Below are 16,618 nucleotides of genomic sequence, written 5' to 3'. Positions count from 1 at the left end.
ATGCAAGCAAATTAGAGGTTTTTTCAAGTTAAAAGTATAATTCAGTGTAATAGGAGAGTGTTGTTAACTGCTGTTAGTACATGAGGCTTTCTGTGAGTGCAGCAGGGTGTAGTCACTGAGAATCAAGCTGAATGTTTAGAAGATATGGAAAAGGAGATTTTGTTGTTCCTGCATTCCCAGAAAAGAGGGTATGGAGTATATTTCAATCTGCTGCAGGGTCACCTTCAGCTGTCAGGGTGTGCTGGGGTGAATTCTCAGCTCTTTCACCACAGATCTTTGGTTTAGTGCTCACCATCTTCATCTGCCTCTTGCTGAATGGATTCTCCCTTCCTTCACTGGTGCTTCTGAGGAGCAGCCATTTACCTTGGTCAGATGCATCTTGGGCTCTTTAATGGAATTGTGCCCCTCCTTGGGCTGCCTCCTGCCCCCCACACAGGCACAGGGCTTTCCTCACATTCTCCATGGAGGAGGCTCAGAGCTCCCCAGTGCATCACAGCTGTAATCTCCCAGCACAGAAGGAGACAGAGATGGTGCAAGTAGTCTCTATTATCTTTTCTGAATGGATCTGCCTCCTTCTGGACCTCTCTGATTCCTTGTCCTCCCAGGAAGTCAGGCCAGAGAGGAAGTTCCAGACTTGAGGACAGATTTTACAGCTGTGGGAAACTGGAAGAAGGAAGATTTAGGAAAGAGAATTTCTGAAAGTGGTGACCAAAGGGAGAATGGCCTTGTCTTAGAGCTGTCACATCTCTCTTCTTCCCCGTGGAGGGATGCTTCCAATAATGTTAACATGAACAATTTTCCTGCAAGGATCAAGTTCATTGGAAGCAGCAGTTTGGGGCAATTTTTGACAATTTTGCCTGAAACATGCAGTGTGCATGCAGAGAGCCACAGGCACATGGCTCTGCCATTCCTGATTAAGAAATTCTGCTCCATTACTTCAGAATATTTTATCTGATTAGTATTTTGTAAGCACAGATTTTCATAGTTGTCAAAGCACTTGGGCTATTAATAATAAATAGATCTAAATAGAATCCTTTGACTTTCACTGCTGCATCTTTCCAGTGCGCTTACGAAACGGGGAAATTTATTCCCTCTGTTATCCCTGCTTTCCCAGAGAGCTGTCCTGGGCTGTGGGAAATTCCATCTTCCACATTCCCAATGTCAGTCAGAGGAGCCCCAGATTGAGGAAGTGCCTGTTGCCTTCCTTTCAGTGCTCTGCTGCTGTTTTCCCTGCAGGAGCAGGCCATCGAGGTGCTGACCCGCTCCAGCCTGGAAGTGGAGCTGGCGGCGAAGGAGCGCGAGATCGCGCAGCTCGTCGAGGATGTCCAGAGGCTCCAGGGCAGCCTCACCAAGCTGAGGGAGAACTCCAGCAGCCAAATCTCCCAGCTGGAGCAGCAGCTGACAGCCAAGAACAGCACACTCAAAGTAAGGCTTGGTTCTGCCCAAAGGATGTCTCAGAGATGATGATTTTGGGGTTTCCTGTGGTCCTGAGCCATTGGCTCCTTCAGGGTGTGACTGAGTTCTGCTTTCTGTGGCATTTGTGGACTCACAGAATGGTTTGAGTGAGAAGGGACCTTCAAACCCATCCCATTCCACCCCCTGGCTATATTGTTTTTAAGGGCTCACAGGTTTTTTAAGTTCTAAATGGCCCAGTCCTTACTGGTTTGAAATGTGGTTTTGCAGGACAAGGCTACCTTTAGGATTAAAATCACCAGCAAGCCCCAGCAGACACTGAGCATGGATATGTAATGAAACAGTTAAACTGAAAAAGCACAGAAAATCCCTCTTAGATTTTCAAACTTTTAATTCCTATTCCAGTTACATATATTGAAGATTTGCAAGGAATTGATTTATCACTCAATGTCCCTGCTATCCCCTCCAGTTCTCTCCACTGGAAATGGGAAGTGTATCATTTAGATTTTAGATTATCATTTAGGGCATAGAAACAAGTAAAATCAGGGCATGGAGAAGACTTTTATATAATAACCATTTAATTATTTAAATAATGACCATTTATTTATTTATTATTACCAGTAACCATTTAATTATTTTTTAACTGTGTATTTGCTGCACAATAATTCCCATTTATAATTAGCAGTCTGTGCTCATTTGCACTAGAACCAGAAGGAACAGCTAAGAATTCTCTGAATGACCCTTTTACCTCTCTCTTGGGCAGTTTCACTTTCCCTGTGCTGAGCCCACACAGTTCTGATCTCTGAGTGAGCATGAGAAATGTTTCCTGACGTTGGGTATGAATCAGTTTCCTGTAACTCCTGTCTCCTTCATTGTTCCACCATCTATGAGCTCCAAAGTGTAAACAAGATAAATTTATCTATTCCATTAAAGACTTGGTAGTTGTGCAGGTTTGATAGTCTGAGAGTTTTCTGAGAGCAGGAGGCTGATAGTTCCCACTCAGCTCTGACTGTGGCGTGGGCAGCTTTGCTCTATCAGAATGATTTAATGTTCAATTGAAACTCTTACAAATTGCTCTAATTCTGACATTTTTTAGCAGTTACTGGCTTTGCTGTGATGGAACATAATTCACATGGAGAGAGACCTGTTAGGAATGAAAGCTGAAGTGTTGCAGTCAGTGTTTTCTGCATGCTTTAAGCTGGCTTTGCAGAATTTTTATGAAAATTCAGTGGAGCAAAGGACACCTATTATGTAACTCCATTGACAGTATCAGTCTCTGCCCACCTGTCACCATGTGGGCACCACTTTTACTGAGGGAGAAAGGAGCTGCCCTGGTTTTGAGGGACACATTTTGCTGGCTACACCCATGTTCAGGGGATTTTTTTATTTTACTTTTTCATAAAATCCTGATAGAAAATATCTTGAATCCTTGCACTTGACAGATTTTCTTGGAATAAAGCATGTTCCTGGTGAGGTCAGTATTAGTTTAGCCATTAACTTCAAAGGGAGTAGGATCATAGAAATGACAGAGCAAGTCTTTGATTTTCATTTCAGTAATCTCCTTCCATTTTCTCATAGCCTTGCCTGGCTAATGCTCTGTATTTAGCTTTCTGTTGATAGTGGCTGATGTAGTGCCTCTATTGATAAAGTTTTAGTCATTTCAACCCTCTTTAACCTTATTTATTGCAACTTTAAAAATATTTCTAAATACTTCCTTTCACCCCAAAGTGCTGGGAAAGCCTGTGCCAGGCCCAGGTTGTACAAAGCACCAAATCTCAGTGATGATGTGCTGATCTCCTGTTTGATTTTGGAGGAATTCCTTCTGAAATAACAGAGATTTTAATGGCTGCCTCCACAGAAAACAACTCACACTTTCACAAATTAAAGCAATGTTCTCAACCTGGATCTTGGGGGAATTGTTTAATACTCTATGACTTAATGAAACAATACAGAAATACTTTCAAAATTATTGCTTCTTTATCTTCATCTGATCTAATAATCAAAACATGTCCTCTAGTAACAAGACTTTTCTCACTCTAATTGTATTAACCCTTTGTGGCTGGGTGCTAGGATGTCTCTGCTACCCAGTTAAAATTCAGTAATGTGAGGTGATCACTCTAAACTGAACTACAGTGTTAATCTAATGGTGATTGAAATGTTTTAAGCCCCTCAACACAGCCCCTGCTATTTACCTGTGTCAGTTCAGTTAATAATGCAGAAGTGTTTGTGTTTTCTGAATACCCAAGGAGGGACCCAATCTCTGCATGCTCTGCCATGGGTTTATTCACACCACAGATGCAAAATGATTCTTTAACATGGGATATTTGCAAATTTAATATGCAGGAAAGCCAGCAGTCCATTCCTTCTGCCCTCTGGCTCCTGCATTTTTGTGTGCTGGAGGTCGTTGGAATATGTTTTGTCTGAATTAACCAGGTTGATATTTAGTGCAAGATATTAGTTCCTCCAGATTGTCTCACAGCTTGAACCTTTGTCATCCCATGTTCTGTGCATTTTACAGGGATCTTGGAGACAATTACCATACTAATACATTTTAAAACAGCCATTGACTGGGAAGATGCCAAGTGCCTAAATGTTCTGTTTCTGCACAGGCACTGCACCCTCAGTTGTTAGTTTATATTGTTTAGTAAAGGAGATGTTTAGGTGCAGATTTTCCATGGCAACAATCTCTGTGTTAGGTACTTGGGAGTGATGGATGTGTGTGGCTTTTATACAATCCAAAGTAAAACATTGCTGGTTGTCATACTGCTGTAGCAAGTACCTGAGAGTCCAAACCAGCTGTATTTTGTCAATATCTCTTTTTTTCTTTATTTTTCTGTGTTTTGTACCTAAATATTCCAGAAATACTCTACCAGGGTATAGCACTTCCCTGCACAGAATTACATTTAACAGAGAATTCATTAAAATGGGAATCTTTAGCTTTTCTGTGGTTTATCTGTTTCTACAAAAAGGCTGTTTTCTTAGCATACCCTTGCATAAGTAACTAACATATTAACCCAGGGTATTGCTTGTTTTAAATTTCTTCTGGTCCTTTTTTACTGAGAACTGGTAAAAATTGCCAGTTATTCCTGCTGTGAAAGCTCCTCTGCTCCAGACCCAAAATGTTGCAAGTCACAGAGTTGAGGAAAGGGTGAATTGCAGTGAATTTGCAGAGACAGAAGGACAAAGTGACCAGACCAAGGAGAGCAGAAGGATGTCTTGGGGTTTGGCAGGTCCTCCCCTTGCCTGTGACCACTTGGAAAACTCTCAGCTCTGATGCTGAGTCTCCTCCCAGTACCAAGGGCTCTCTGGCTCACTGGTTTCATTTAAAGATCCCTCTCCAGCCTGACCTGATGCACTAAAAATTCCACCTTGTTGGAGTCACTCTGTTTTGCTCAGTGTTGAGCTGCAGCTTGAAAAGCTGCTTGAGCTCATGGCCTGTTGTAGCTGATCCTCCTCAAAATGTGAGACCTCAGGCCCTGGGACTAGACAGTACATCCCATAATGAGATTTTAGCATGTGTTGTAAATTATCAAAACCTCCAATATCTTTATTATTTGTAGGATTTTCCTGGAGCACTGTGTCTGCTATCTAAAGCAAAGTCAGTGCTTCCTATAGCTCCAGACAATAACTGGAATTTGGCAAGGCAGGACACGCCAGAAAAAACTACTAAAACTTGTCCTGTATTTATTCCAGGTGAAAAAAAAATTGGTTGTAGCTAAAACAGACACTTCATTTTTATTTTTAGCACAACTGGAATGACTGCACAACCACTGATGACAAAAGACACGAGACCTTTCTAAGAGGCCACTTGTTCCATCAGTGTCCCAGAAAGTGCAAATTCCACACTGAGCAGCAGCTCCTGGCATCCATTAAGAGCTGCTCATTGAGCCTGGCTGTTCCTGCAGGAGATTCCTCTCTCAGCAGTGCTGAGGATGCTGGGCTGTGGTGGCAAACAGCAGGAACAGGGCCTTGAGAGGGCTGTGGATTGGTGACGTGGCTGTCCACTTTGTCACTGCTCCTTAACAGCTGTGCTGATGGCAAGGCAGACATGTCTGCAGTGTGAGAGCTGCACAGGGCTGGGTAGGAAATCCTTTAAAAATGGCAGAGTAGCTGGAGGTCCCACAAAGCCCCACCATGCTGCTGCTGGCATCTGAAGAAGCCTCATTTAAATTACTGAGATGACTCAGTCCATGGATTTGGTGTCCTGTGGGTGCTGTGCTGCATCCTTTTGGGGTTTGTACAGCTCTGTGATACCCACACACTGACTTCCTAGGGAAGACAGCACAGGGAACAAGTTCCCAATTCTGTTTCCCCAGCCCTGCCTCCATGCCCCATAGCTGGGCTGCTGCACAGCTGTGTGGGGCTGCATTTTAAACAGCTTTGCTAAAATTATGCAGTTCCCAGCAACCCTCCCCTGCCCTCCTCCTGCATCCAAAGAGCAGCCCCAGAGTGGGTGTAGGGTCTTGAATTCCCTTCTCCCCTGAAGGCAGCCTCTCCTGGACATAAAGTCCTATTTTTCTTTTTCATGTCATATATTCCTTTGCTTTTCAAAGCAGATTCTCTGTCTTTGAGGTGATACATCCTTGTGTTATTTCTGTTTCCCATGACCTTTGGGATTCTGTGCCAGTTTTAACACCAAAAATGAACTGAAGCAGAGTTAGCCTGAATTTATCCGTGGAAGCTGCAAGCCAATAAGTTCTGTTCTTTGCTTAGATCAGGTGTGCCTGCACTAAGCAAAGAAATTATTGAAATTAATGTGGCTTCTGCAAGCAACATAACTGCATCAATTATGTATCAATATGTTTTAGGCCTCCTGAAGCATTTACCCCGTAGTGATGAGCACTTTGTGGGAGCTGGGTAAGGTCCAAGTGTGTGGCATTGCGTTCTGGATCGTGGCAAGGGGTTGGGCTCAGCCTTTGGGGCATCCTGACAGCCAGGAGAAGCCTTTGAGGCCACCCTGGGTGGGGCAGAGCTGCTGGGGTGGCCTCAATGCTCCTCTCTGGTTACTGCAGTCAGTACTGCTTGTAAAACCTCTGGTTTGTTGGGGCACAAGGTGCTCTAGGAGCCTTCCAAGCCTAAAGCATTCCAGTCCACAGCAGCTTCTTCAGCCTGCTCTTTTTATCCTGTAGATAAGGTTATCAAGAACTGTCCTATTAAGAATGTGCCAAAGCATCCTGCTTGGTTACTCAATCTCCCTGAGAATTCCACCTGCCCCATTTTTTTTTTTAATACCTTCATCCCCAATCTCTTCCCTGAGCACATGACAGTGACATTGCAAGCAGCCAAATTGGGACCCACTGAATTCTGTCATGCTTGGCACTCTGTAAACAAAGGATGAGCGAGATATAATTGTGTTTACGTTTAATTGGTTATAGTTTGTTTTCTAATATATGTAAATTAGGTATGAGTCATTAACCCTCACTTGTGCGCTGCTGTATATATGGAATAATTTGAAGATGATTTTCAAAGCCTGCAGGAAAAAAACAATGTAAATAATTAAATCCATGTTCTCTCTTTTAAAGCAACTGGAAGAAAAACTGAAAGGACAGGCTGATTATGAAGAGGTTAAGAAAGAATTAAAGTAAGTGTTAAATGCTTACATAATTTTTTCACAAACTCTGGTTGAACAGTGCTTGTTAAATGAAGCCACAAATCTGTGTTCTTGGAACAATAAAAAATTCAGTCAAAACCACAAGGATGAGGAAATTGGGAATATTGGCAGAAATTGCATCCAGGACCAGTGGAACTGCTATATCTGAGAGTGCTCCTTTTTGTTGCAGCAGAGGATCACAACAGCAAATAAAACACATGTCCACGAAGAAAAGCCACTAAAACTATTGTCCACAAAGGGAAAAAAGTTTCAGAATCTGTGGTGGTTTAGGTGGACCACTCTTTAAAAATCTCCAGCCAAAGGCTGAGGGTAATGAGGCCCAGAAATGACAAGCAGAGCCTTTGGCCATGGTACCTTTTCTCTGCTCCTGCCAGCCAGTGCTCAGCACTTAGCAGTCTAATGCTGGGCTTGTTTCACTCTATATTTTTGCTAATATATTGTGGTTTTAAACTAAAGCCACAAACAGCCTCTTCCTATTTCAAGGGATTTTCTTAAGAGACTTAAAAGAGCCTCATTTTAAACTATAACAAGATAAGCTGTCAGGTTCAGAAGAGAACTTTTCTGACTGGAAATATGTTTAGTGTCAAGGTTTAAATAACTGCGAGAAACTCCCATCTCTTCTTTCATCATTCTGGCATTTCTGTGTGTGTTTTAAAAAGGCTGAAATAACCCATTCCCTGGTTTAATGAGGTATTTCAGATGAGGCTGGTAGTCATGTGCTTTTGTTTACACGTCCCTGGAGAATATGGAAAGCAGTTTTGGATTTGCAAGCCTCACAACTGCCCAGCCCCTGGTGCTGATTTATTCAAGCTATGCTGGCTGAGGTTCTGCTTCACCACCAGCTGCAGCACACCCTGATGTGGGGGGTATAATTTTCACTGGAATTAAATGAATTGACCATTTATTTGGTCATTTTACCTGATTATTACCTGGGCTCTAAATAGCATCATCATTTAGTGATTAGGGGTGAATACATCCACCTCCTCTGCTGGGTTAAGGGAACAGCTTCAGGTTTTAGCCAGTTTATGTCCTCATGTGTAAAGCAGTGAATGGGAATAAGGCCACAGCCTTCCAGCTTCCTGCATGAGATATTAAATGTAAATGTGCTGAAACAACAAATGAGTTTTGAATCCTACCTGCTTTATTGCAAAGCTTTAATACAACAGGACCAGGACTTTAAAGGCAGACTTAAGGTGCCAAGAACCCAATCTACTCACTGAATATACTCATTTATTTTGCATTTGTACTTTAAATACAAACCCTGTATTCCTGGTGATAATACCAATATTTTAAGGGGGTTTTTGTTTTTTTTTTTTACAACACTGACTTACATGGAAAGGCAGATCAGGGAAGCTGTGACACAAGAGGCTTCATGTGGTGCTTCTGCTCAGGATGAGCCTGCAGAGAAATAAATGGGAGATTCTGCTGGAAGTGGCCCTGGTTGGGTGCCAGTAAATTAACCCTGTTTTCCCAGCTGTTCCAGCTTTTATATCCCTAATTTGTGGATTGATAGCTGGCTTGTAAGGGCCCTGGGGTCCATCACCATCCTGTGGGATGGTCTGAGGGTTGAGACCCTCCAGGGGAGCACTGAGGATGTTTGCAATGCTGCATCCTCCAAGTATCCTCACACCATTCCCATGCTCCATCTAAGCCAGGTGCTGTGCTGAGGGCTCAGTGTGCATCCCCTGGCAGTGACAGCCTGATCTGAACTGAGCCTTGCTGTAAATGAGGCTGGGAGAAGTCTCTTGCTGTAAATCTGCAGCCCTCACACTGAATCTTGCTGCACCTGCCTTGTGCCCTGGAACACTGACAGAAATGAGCTGCTCATAACATTTGCACCTAGAGAAAAGAGATCTTGTCAGTACAGCAGGAAGAGAATGAATTTTTGAGGTGTTTTGGCACTGATGTATCTTCCTTAACCCTTCCTGGGGTGTTAGAGGTGTGCTGGGCTGAGGGTCTCAGTATCAGCCCAACTCCTGCCTCTGCAGGAACTTAGCTGGGCCCATGTCAAGGTCTGGGATGGGAGAATTCTTCACTTTCTGCCTTGGCTTTTGTGCCCAGTGGCTTCTAAACCTATTTTTGAGATCTGAGAGCTCTCTGTGTGCCTTCAGCTCCCTCTCAAGTAGCACGACAGGGCTGACCCTGCTGCCTTTGCAGTCGGGATCAGACAAACAGAAAGTTGAGCTGTCCCAGTGCACACTTTGCTTTACAGTCAGATCTTTCAAGTCTTCTTAGATGTGCAGATTCAAGTCACAAGATCATTTCTTTAAAAAGCAGGTAACTGATCTTGAGCCACAGATTGAGTCAAGATCTCATGGGCAAAGATATTCCTGGAATCCAAAGAAGAAACGTTGTGCTTCCTCATATTCCTGAGGAGAATGTGTCTTTTGTGACACATTTGGAGAGTCATTTTTGACATGTTTAACTTTTACATTCTTTTAAAAATGAACCTGCTGGAGTGAATATTCCTCTTAGGGCAATTAGAGGTGCCATCAGCTTGATTTTTAGTATATGTTGTGTTTCAACTGTATAGGAAATTACCTGTGAAATTGTCAGAAAGTTAATTCAGTTAGCAAAGAATCCCCTTCAGGTAGGCAGAGGTCAGTAGGTTTCCAGCCAGGGCTTGAATACACATTGCCTGCACCAATCTCACTGGAAACAGAGGTGCTGCAAGGCTCAGGATCCTTCCTCAGTGCTCAGAACCAAACTGCATCAGCCTGTGCAAGGAGAGGGATGACAGGACCAGGCCTTTAGAGGCAGATTTTTGGTGTGGAGAACCAAATATGACCATAAGCAGGTTCATGCTTCCAAGCATTGTCAGCCTGGTTTGGGGGCAGCACTGTGTGGTCAGGGCACCTCTCACATCTGCTCCTTTGGGAGAGAGCAGCTTTTTCTGGTTTGGCCTCACCCAGGAGGAAGGAAGGTGGTTGGAATGCTGCTGGATTGCTCCACATGGCAAAGCCAGGTGTGGTAAGTGGGGTCACAACTGCTCTGAGCTGAACTGGGATTTCCCATGGGATGTTTGCCACCTGATCATTTACTGTTCAATCTGGGTTTGAAATTCAAATGAGTCTCCTCGTTTGGGCATCATGAGGATGTGCATTAGGACTGGCTGTCCCTGCAGAGGCCATTCCCTGCAGAATTCATGGGAACAGAGACCTGCCTGGGCTTTTCCCTGGATGAGTCTCTGTGCATTTATCTCCCCCAGCACCTTGGAGTCCTGGGATGCAGAGCTGTGCCTAGAAACACTTTGGCTTTGGGGGATTTGCCCCCTGAGTGACACACCTGTGATGTCAAAGTGGTGTCAGGCTCTCTGAGAAGTTGCCATCAGTCCCCACCCTGTGCCCTTGACCAGCATGAGTCCACTGGTAGCACCAAAGGGTTGGGTTTGCACTTGCCTGAGCTGTTCATGTGCTGTGTGGGGGGTGATGGCTCCACCCTAGAGCCAGGCAAGAGGTGACACTGAGTGATGCCATGTAATGAAAGTCATTGCCAGAAATGTGTGGTTTCATACATTGCTATATTTTAGGGATGCCTGTCAGAATTAACCCTGTGTGCAATGAATATACACAGATGTAAGATACATGGGGTCTCTTTCTCAAAATGATTTTTTTTTTTTCCTTTGGGTTTGCTATAACTTTGAGTGATCTTGAATGGCCCAGAGACCTGATTTCCAGAGTGTCACTTAATGCACATCTAACTCTGGATTAATCCAGGGACAGGTTCAGGCAGTCAGTGGGTGCCTGGCTAACTCCTCATGGCACCCAGAACCAGTTCCTGTGTCTCAGTACTGGACTTCTGCCTTTTTTCCCTCTCAGTTTCCACATTTCATGGAATCACTGAATGTTTTGGACTGGAAGGGACCTTAAAGCTCATCCAGTGCCACCCCCTTGCCATGGGCAGGGACACCTTCACCACCCCAGGTTACTCCCAGCTCCATCCAGCCTGGCCTTGGACACTTCCAGAGATCCAGGGGCAATTCCAAAACCTTCAATACATGATCCACAGCATTTAATACAGTTTATTACATGATTAACCAGATTGTTCTTGCTCACAGAGTTCTTGGTGTTTTACACAAGACAAATGCTGTGTAAACACCATCTATATGTGTTTATGTGTTTTTCTTCACCAAATGAATGTTGTCTTTGTACAGTAAAAAGCTGAAATCATTTATTGCTTCAGTCTGAGGAAGTTCATGTCCTGCCTGCAGCAGGCTGGTTTAAAAAAAATATCCAACAAAGTACAGCAATAAGTCTGGATTCCTGTAAGATTCTGGTTTGTCAGATGACACAGCCCTAACTGAGAGCCTCTGAAGGGAGACATCCTCTGACCACTCACTATTTGTATAAAATATTGACAGTGAGACTATCAGATTCTGCTCCTAATGTACTTATAAATATTTGGATCTTTCATATTTCTTAAGAAATATTGGGCCATTTTGTCTTCCCTTTGCCATAGAATGAGGGGGTTATTAAAATGAAAAACTGCCTTTTAGCCTGTAGTGCCTTGGTTGGGAGGATTATTTGTGCATATTTTCCTTGCTGTTGAGCTGGTGGATATTCTGTAAAGTGCTGTACTGTGGTGGTGATTCCCCTGTTTTGCTGCTTTGCTACAACTTCCTCATTCCCTTCCAGCTTCACAGATAAATTTATATTGTTTCTGACAGCTTAAAATGTTATATCCTTATTAACCTTTAAATTTACACTTTAAACTGGCCTGGTGGGATTGCATATGGAATGATTTAGATGATGCTTGAGAAAATTTTCTTATCCAATAACTGGTTTGAGGAGTTATTCTGTATTCATTAGGAGATTGTGTTACTGCAAGGAAAGTTGTCATCACTTGTGGTGTTGCTGGAGAACAGGACATGATAATGTTAATGCTCATTAGTGGAGTTGTTATGAAAAGGAGAAATAGAAAATAATTTCTTTTTTCTGCCTTCCACAGTATATTGAAATCCATGGAGTTTGCACCATCTGAAAGCTCTGGTGCACAGGTACTGACTTACTTTTGTTTTCTTACTTATTCAACAGCTCAGTTGATTAACAAAAATTTTGAATTTTGTCTTGCAATTCCTTGTTGTTGACATTGACAGTTTCCTGCTGATGTTGAGGCTTCTGGGTCCATCCTTGTTTTCCCTGATGTTTTTTTTTTTTGGTTTTTTTTTTTGCCTGTTAATTTCATTTAAGTGGTCAAGGACAAAGTGACATTTCAGCTGTGCTGGAGTGGGTAAACCAGAATGTTGTGAAGTTGAGTCATTTAAAGATACTGGAGTTGGTGTACAGGCAGCACACTGTGCAAGGACTTCAGCATTTTTAAGTATTTGTTAGCCTTGAAAATTCCTTTTCACAAAAGAAAACAAACCTTGGAGTAGTGAGAAAGCTCTGCTGTTCCAGCAAATTAATCTTACTTCAGTTTAAAGGTTATGAATTAAATTCCTGTTTCTGAAATCCAAACTGAATATTGATATCCTAGCATTAATTTTCAATGGTTTTTTTAGTGATCAAGTGTTAGATATTTAGGGGAGAGTAAATAGCAGGTTTCTCTGACTGTTGTTATTTTGAACAAACTGTTTCTGCTGAAATGCAGCATGTCAAGGAAATGCTTACCTTGGGTCAGTTGACCTAGAAGGAATAATATAATCTTAACTCCTGTTTTAATCAGATTAAAAGAAGTCTACAGTTTTTAAACTGAAAGCATGCCAGAACCATTTAAAAATAAGTAGGATTAAGAAAACATTCCATTACACATCTCAAAATAATGCAGAATTGATGAATGATTCGCAATGAAAATTAACCAGTGAATCTGTTCCATGGCTCCCACCAGAGCCCACAGTGATTCCTGCAATCTGTGCCCAGCAAATTCCCTCACTGCCCTCAGAGACCAGTGAGGTTTTCCCCCCTGTGAAATCCTTGTTAGTGCCTGAGTGAGATTCTCAATGCTTTGAGAAACAAACCTCCCCCTTTGGTTTCCTCTAGGATGCATCCAAGCCGCTGGAGGTGCTGCTGCTGGAGAAGAACCGCTCGCTGCAGTCGGAGAACGCCACGCTGCGCATCACCAACAGCGACCTGAGCGGTAGGTCCACCCAAATTTTGGCTCTTCTAGGTGCCTCTGCTGTCCTGTGACGGGAGGGAGGGCTGAGTGAGAGCTGAGTGTCTGAGCTAATGCATGGCAGGAGGATTAAAAGCAACAGGAGCACTGTGTAATGTTGGATTGCTGTAGTTTTGTAGGCTGGATAATGAAGTAAAAGGTAGAGAGTTTCTAGAGGTTAAGGAAGAGGCATTACAGGCTGTACCAGTGTTTGAGGCTGTCTTCTGTTTTGGGAACAAATCCATCTCTTTCCCCCACACACAGTGTTATGCAAAATGTTTGCATGTAGATCACAATCTCCCTGTCTGATACATTTGGATATACCACCAGCAGGTCAGCTTGGGAAGGCAAAATCCTTTCTTCCCAGCGAAGTGTGTTTGCTGTTTGGCTTTCCTAATGTGGGCTTTTACATCTTGTGTGCACATTTTTTAAATGGCAAGTCATGGAATTTCCAGATTCTTGAATGATGGTTTTTGCAGCTGGAAGAAAGTTAAAAGTTGCCACTGGCCCTGGGATTACTGAATTCTGAAGCGTTTTATGACTTTTAACTGAGCGATCTTGGTGCATCCACCTAATGGTTATTCCTTTATTCAAATTGGTTTGTTCCAAAATGTAAATGTTTGCTGCATTTGGGTTCAGTCAGGTCCAATGAGTCATATCTTGAATGAGAGACAACAGAGAGACTTGCTGTCTGTAACTGGATTTATTTAACTGTATCACTGCACTTCATGTAACTGTTCTAGTGTTAATGTCTGTAAGGGGGATTCTCCAGGCTGCAACATACAAGAAAGGTGCAAACATGAAATGCATGTTGTTTGTTTTGGGGGCCTTGTTTGGCTTAAAAATTTTCAATCATGGAAAAAAAAAATTAAAATAAAAATTAAAAAAAAAAAATAACCCAACAAATGAAAACAAACCAAAAACAAACAAAACCAAAACTCCCATCGCCACTCCATTGGCCCGTGTCAATCTGCACTTTTTCCCTTTGTGGGGCAAACTTTGCATTTTTTTATCTTGGTTTTTCCCTCTTTGACCCCCCATAATGCATTATGTTTGACCTTCCTTGTAGGGTCAGCCAGGAGAAAAGGGAAAGACCAGCCTGAGAGTCAGCGTCCTGCAACCTTGCCGGCCTCCCCTCCTTCCCAGTTGCTCCGCAACGCGGGGGAGCAGGCTTCCAATACTAATGGTACACACCAGTTCTCACCAACGGGTTTAAGTCAAGACTTTTTCAGCTCATCCCTGGCGAGCCCCAGCTTACCCCTGGCCTCCACAGGAAAATTTGCACTAAACTCTCTCCTCCAGCGACAGCTAATGCAGTCCTTCTACTCCAAGGCAATGCAGGAAGCAGGAAGCACAAGCATGATTTTTCCAACAGGTCCATACAGCACAAACTCCATATCTTCCCAAAGTCCATTACAACAAAGCCCGGATGTAAATGGCATGGCCCCATCTCCCAGCCAGTCAGAAAGTGCTGGGAGCATCTCCGAAGGCGAGGAGATAGACACGGCCGAAATTGCACGTCAGGTGAAAGAGCAGTTGATCAAGCACAATATTGGACAGCGGATATTTGGACATTATGTGTTGGGACTGTCCCAAGGGTCTGTGAGTGAGATCCTGGCCCGGCCAAAGCCATGGAATAAACTGACTGTGAGAGGCAAGGAGCCATTTCATAAGATGAAGCAGTTCCTGTCGGACGAGCAGAACATCCTGGCTCTTCGCAGCATCCAGGGCAGACAAAGAGGTAAGAGCTCCCCAGCCCCCTGCTCCTCTTAGTTCCAAACATTCCAAACCAGGAGCTTCCCCATCCGTGGCTGTTTGTGCACTGCTGCTGCTGCTCTCACCCAGGTCAGGTGCCAGGTGCAGCACGTTCAGCTCTGCAGCACTCAGGCAGGTTCGTATCTGTGCTTATGCTTTTTTTAGCCACTGGTTGGTGCCTGTCAGCAGGAGTGAGCAGCAGGGACACCCACAGCCCTCACTTGGCAACCCCTCCGTGCCACAGCTCAGCACGGAGCCAAAAGGGTCAGCAGCTACTCGGGGTATCAGCCCTCAGAAATACTTGGGGGTTTTTATCTGAGGTTATTTACTGAGACCAGGCTTTTGTTGTGTCTTGTGTGATTATGTTTTTTTCCCCAAAGTGTTCTGACAGAATAGGGTAGGTGATGCATGAGATGAGTAATTAAAACACAATCCCAGTTTAAAGCAGCTTTGCATACTTAAGGCAGCGATTTTAAGAAGTAACATGCATTTCATTGTGATTCATCTTAAGGCTGAGATTTACATTTAGAGAAACTGAAAAGTAAGTTGTTTACAGTCAAGAAATATTGGAAAGGACAGGCAGGGTTTTCCTAGATTTTGTTTAATTGGAAGCACACACTGTTAGATTTATAATCTGTTCTTCCTTTTGATGATTGTACTTGAGGGGATTATCTGCCCATCTTTAACCTCTTCATTTTTGGTATCTCTAGACATTTATTTATATCTGTCTAATCTCCTTTCCGAACATAGCTGTAATCTTTATTAACAAATCAGCCAGCCTTGCTTCTTCCCAAGTAGCCAGTTCCTCCTGCTCAGGGGCCCGAGGGGCCAGGAGAGCTCAGGGCCAGCTCCTCATGTCACACAGCCCGTGATGTCAGAGCAACCATCCCCTGATTGTTTTGTTCTTACCAAACTTGTTTTTCAACAGAGAATCCAGGCCAGAACCTGAACAGACTATTTCAGGAAGTACCGAAACGAAGAAATGGGGCTGAAGGTACGTCACAGGCAGGTGTTTTTCTTTGCAGTCAATCCCTAGGAAGTGGAGTGTGCTTTAGCTGTGTGTTTCCTTAAAACTGTGCAGTTTGATTCTGGCCTGGAATCTGATAGAAAAACAGACAGTAAGTATAAAACAAACCATGGGTTAGATGAACACTTGGCTTTTTCTAATTCTGCTGCTGCTGTACTAACGTAACCCTGTTTGGATCGTTCTTCCACTCCCATCCCCCCTGCAAAACAGAGAGAGAGAAGTGATGGAAGTGGCTCTATAAAGTCACCAGATCTATTGAAATGCTCTCTTTGCTATTTTTACGGTTTTGGAGGGAGAAAGTTGCACAGTTATAACATCAATTGCATACTGCTTCTGCTCTAGGATTACTTCTTTCTTCTCATGGGGCTTATGCTGACAAATTCCACTTTAATACACTGCTAAATTAGTGTGGTGCTTAGTTCAGTTTTATATATGAGAAAGACAACAAGATAAGTGAACATCAGATCCATAAATTACCACTGAACAGGAAATCTGCACATTTTTGTTATAGAGTAGTTCCAGAAATTTTCTTTTTGTGAGACCAGAAAATAGGAAAAACAAAGGCAGGTACATCAAAAGTCTGTAGTTATTTTGACTCCAGTCACAAATTACCTCAATTGCTTACAAACAATAATCTCATAATGGAAAATGCAGTTAAGTGCAGTAGCACTCACAGTTTTCCCTCCTTTTCTTCCCCTTAGAGGTTAAAAAAAAAAAACCAA

At 43.2% G+C, this 16,618-nt stretch overlaps 2 protein-coding genes across 9 annotated transcripts in view; one reads left to right on the top strand and one right to left on the bottom strand.

The window, feature by feature from the left end:
- Positions 1-16,618, top strand: part of CUX1 (cut like homeobox 1) — a 268,416-nt gene that overhangs the window by 181,952 nt on the left and 69,846 nt on the right. For 4 of the 8 annotated variants that reach the window (XM_030232440.2, XM_030232437.2, XM_030232436.2 and 1 more), the window contains exons 11-16: positions 1,237-1,425; positions 6,936-6,994; positions 11,972-12,020; positions 13,003-13,099; positions 14,184-14,855; positions 15,798-15,863. In XM_030232440.2, coding sequence (XP_030088300.2) covers positions 1,237-1,425; positions 6,936-6,994; positions 11,972-12,020; positions 13,003-13,099; positions 14,184-14,855; positions 15,798-15,863 — 1,132 coding nt within the window. The remainder of the gene's footprint in view (positions 1-1,236; positions 1,426-6,935; positions 6,995-11,971; positions 12,021-13,002; positions 13,100-14,183; positions 14,856-15,797; positions 15,864-16,618) is intronic. The other 4 variants (XM_030232441.2, XM_030232438.2, XM_030232439.2 and 1 more) reach the window with 3 other exon arrangements.
- Positions 6,608-16,618, bottom strand: part of ALKBH4 (alkB homolog 4, lysine demethylase) — a 150,266-nt gene continuing 140,255 nt past the window's right edge. The window contains exon 4 of the transcript XR_007779145.1: positions 6,608-6,621. The gene's annotated coding sequence lies outside the window, so the exon portion shown is untranslated. The remainder of the gene's footprint in view (positions 6,622-16,618) is intronic.

The sequence above is a fragment of the Serinus canaria genome, chromosome 19, assembly GCF_022539315.1.
Source record: "Serinus canaria isolate serCan28SL12 chromosome 19, serCan2020, whole genome shotgun sequence".
Taxonomy (NCBI): domain Eukaryota; kingdom Metazoa; phylum Chordata; class Aves; order Passeriformes; family Fringillidae; genus Serinus; species Serinus canaria.
This window is presented reverse-complemented; position numbering and strand designations above follow the sequence as displayed.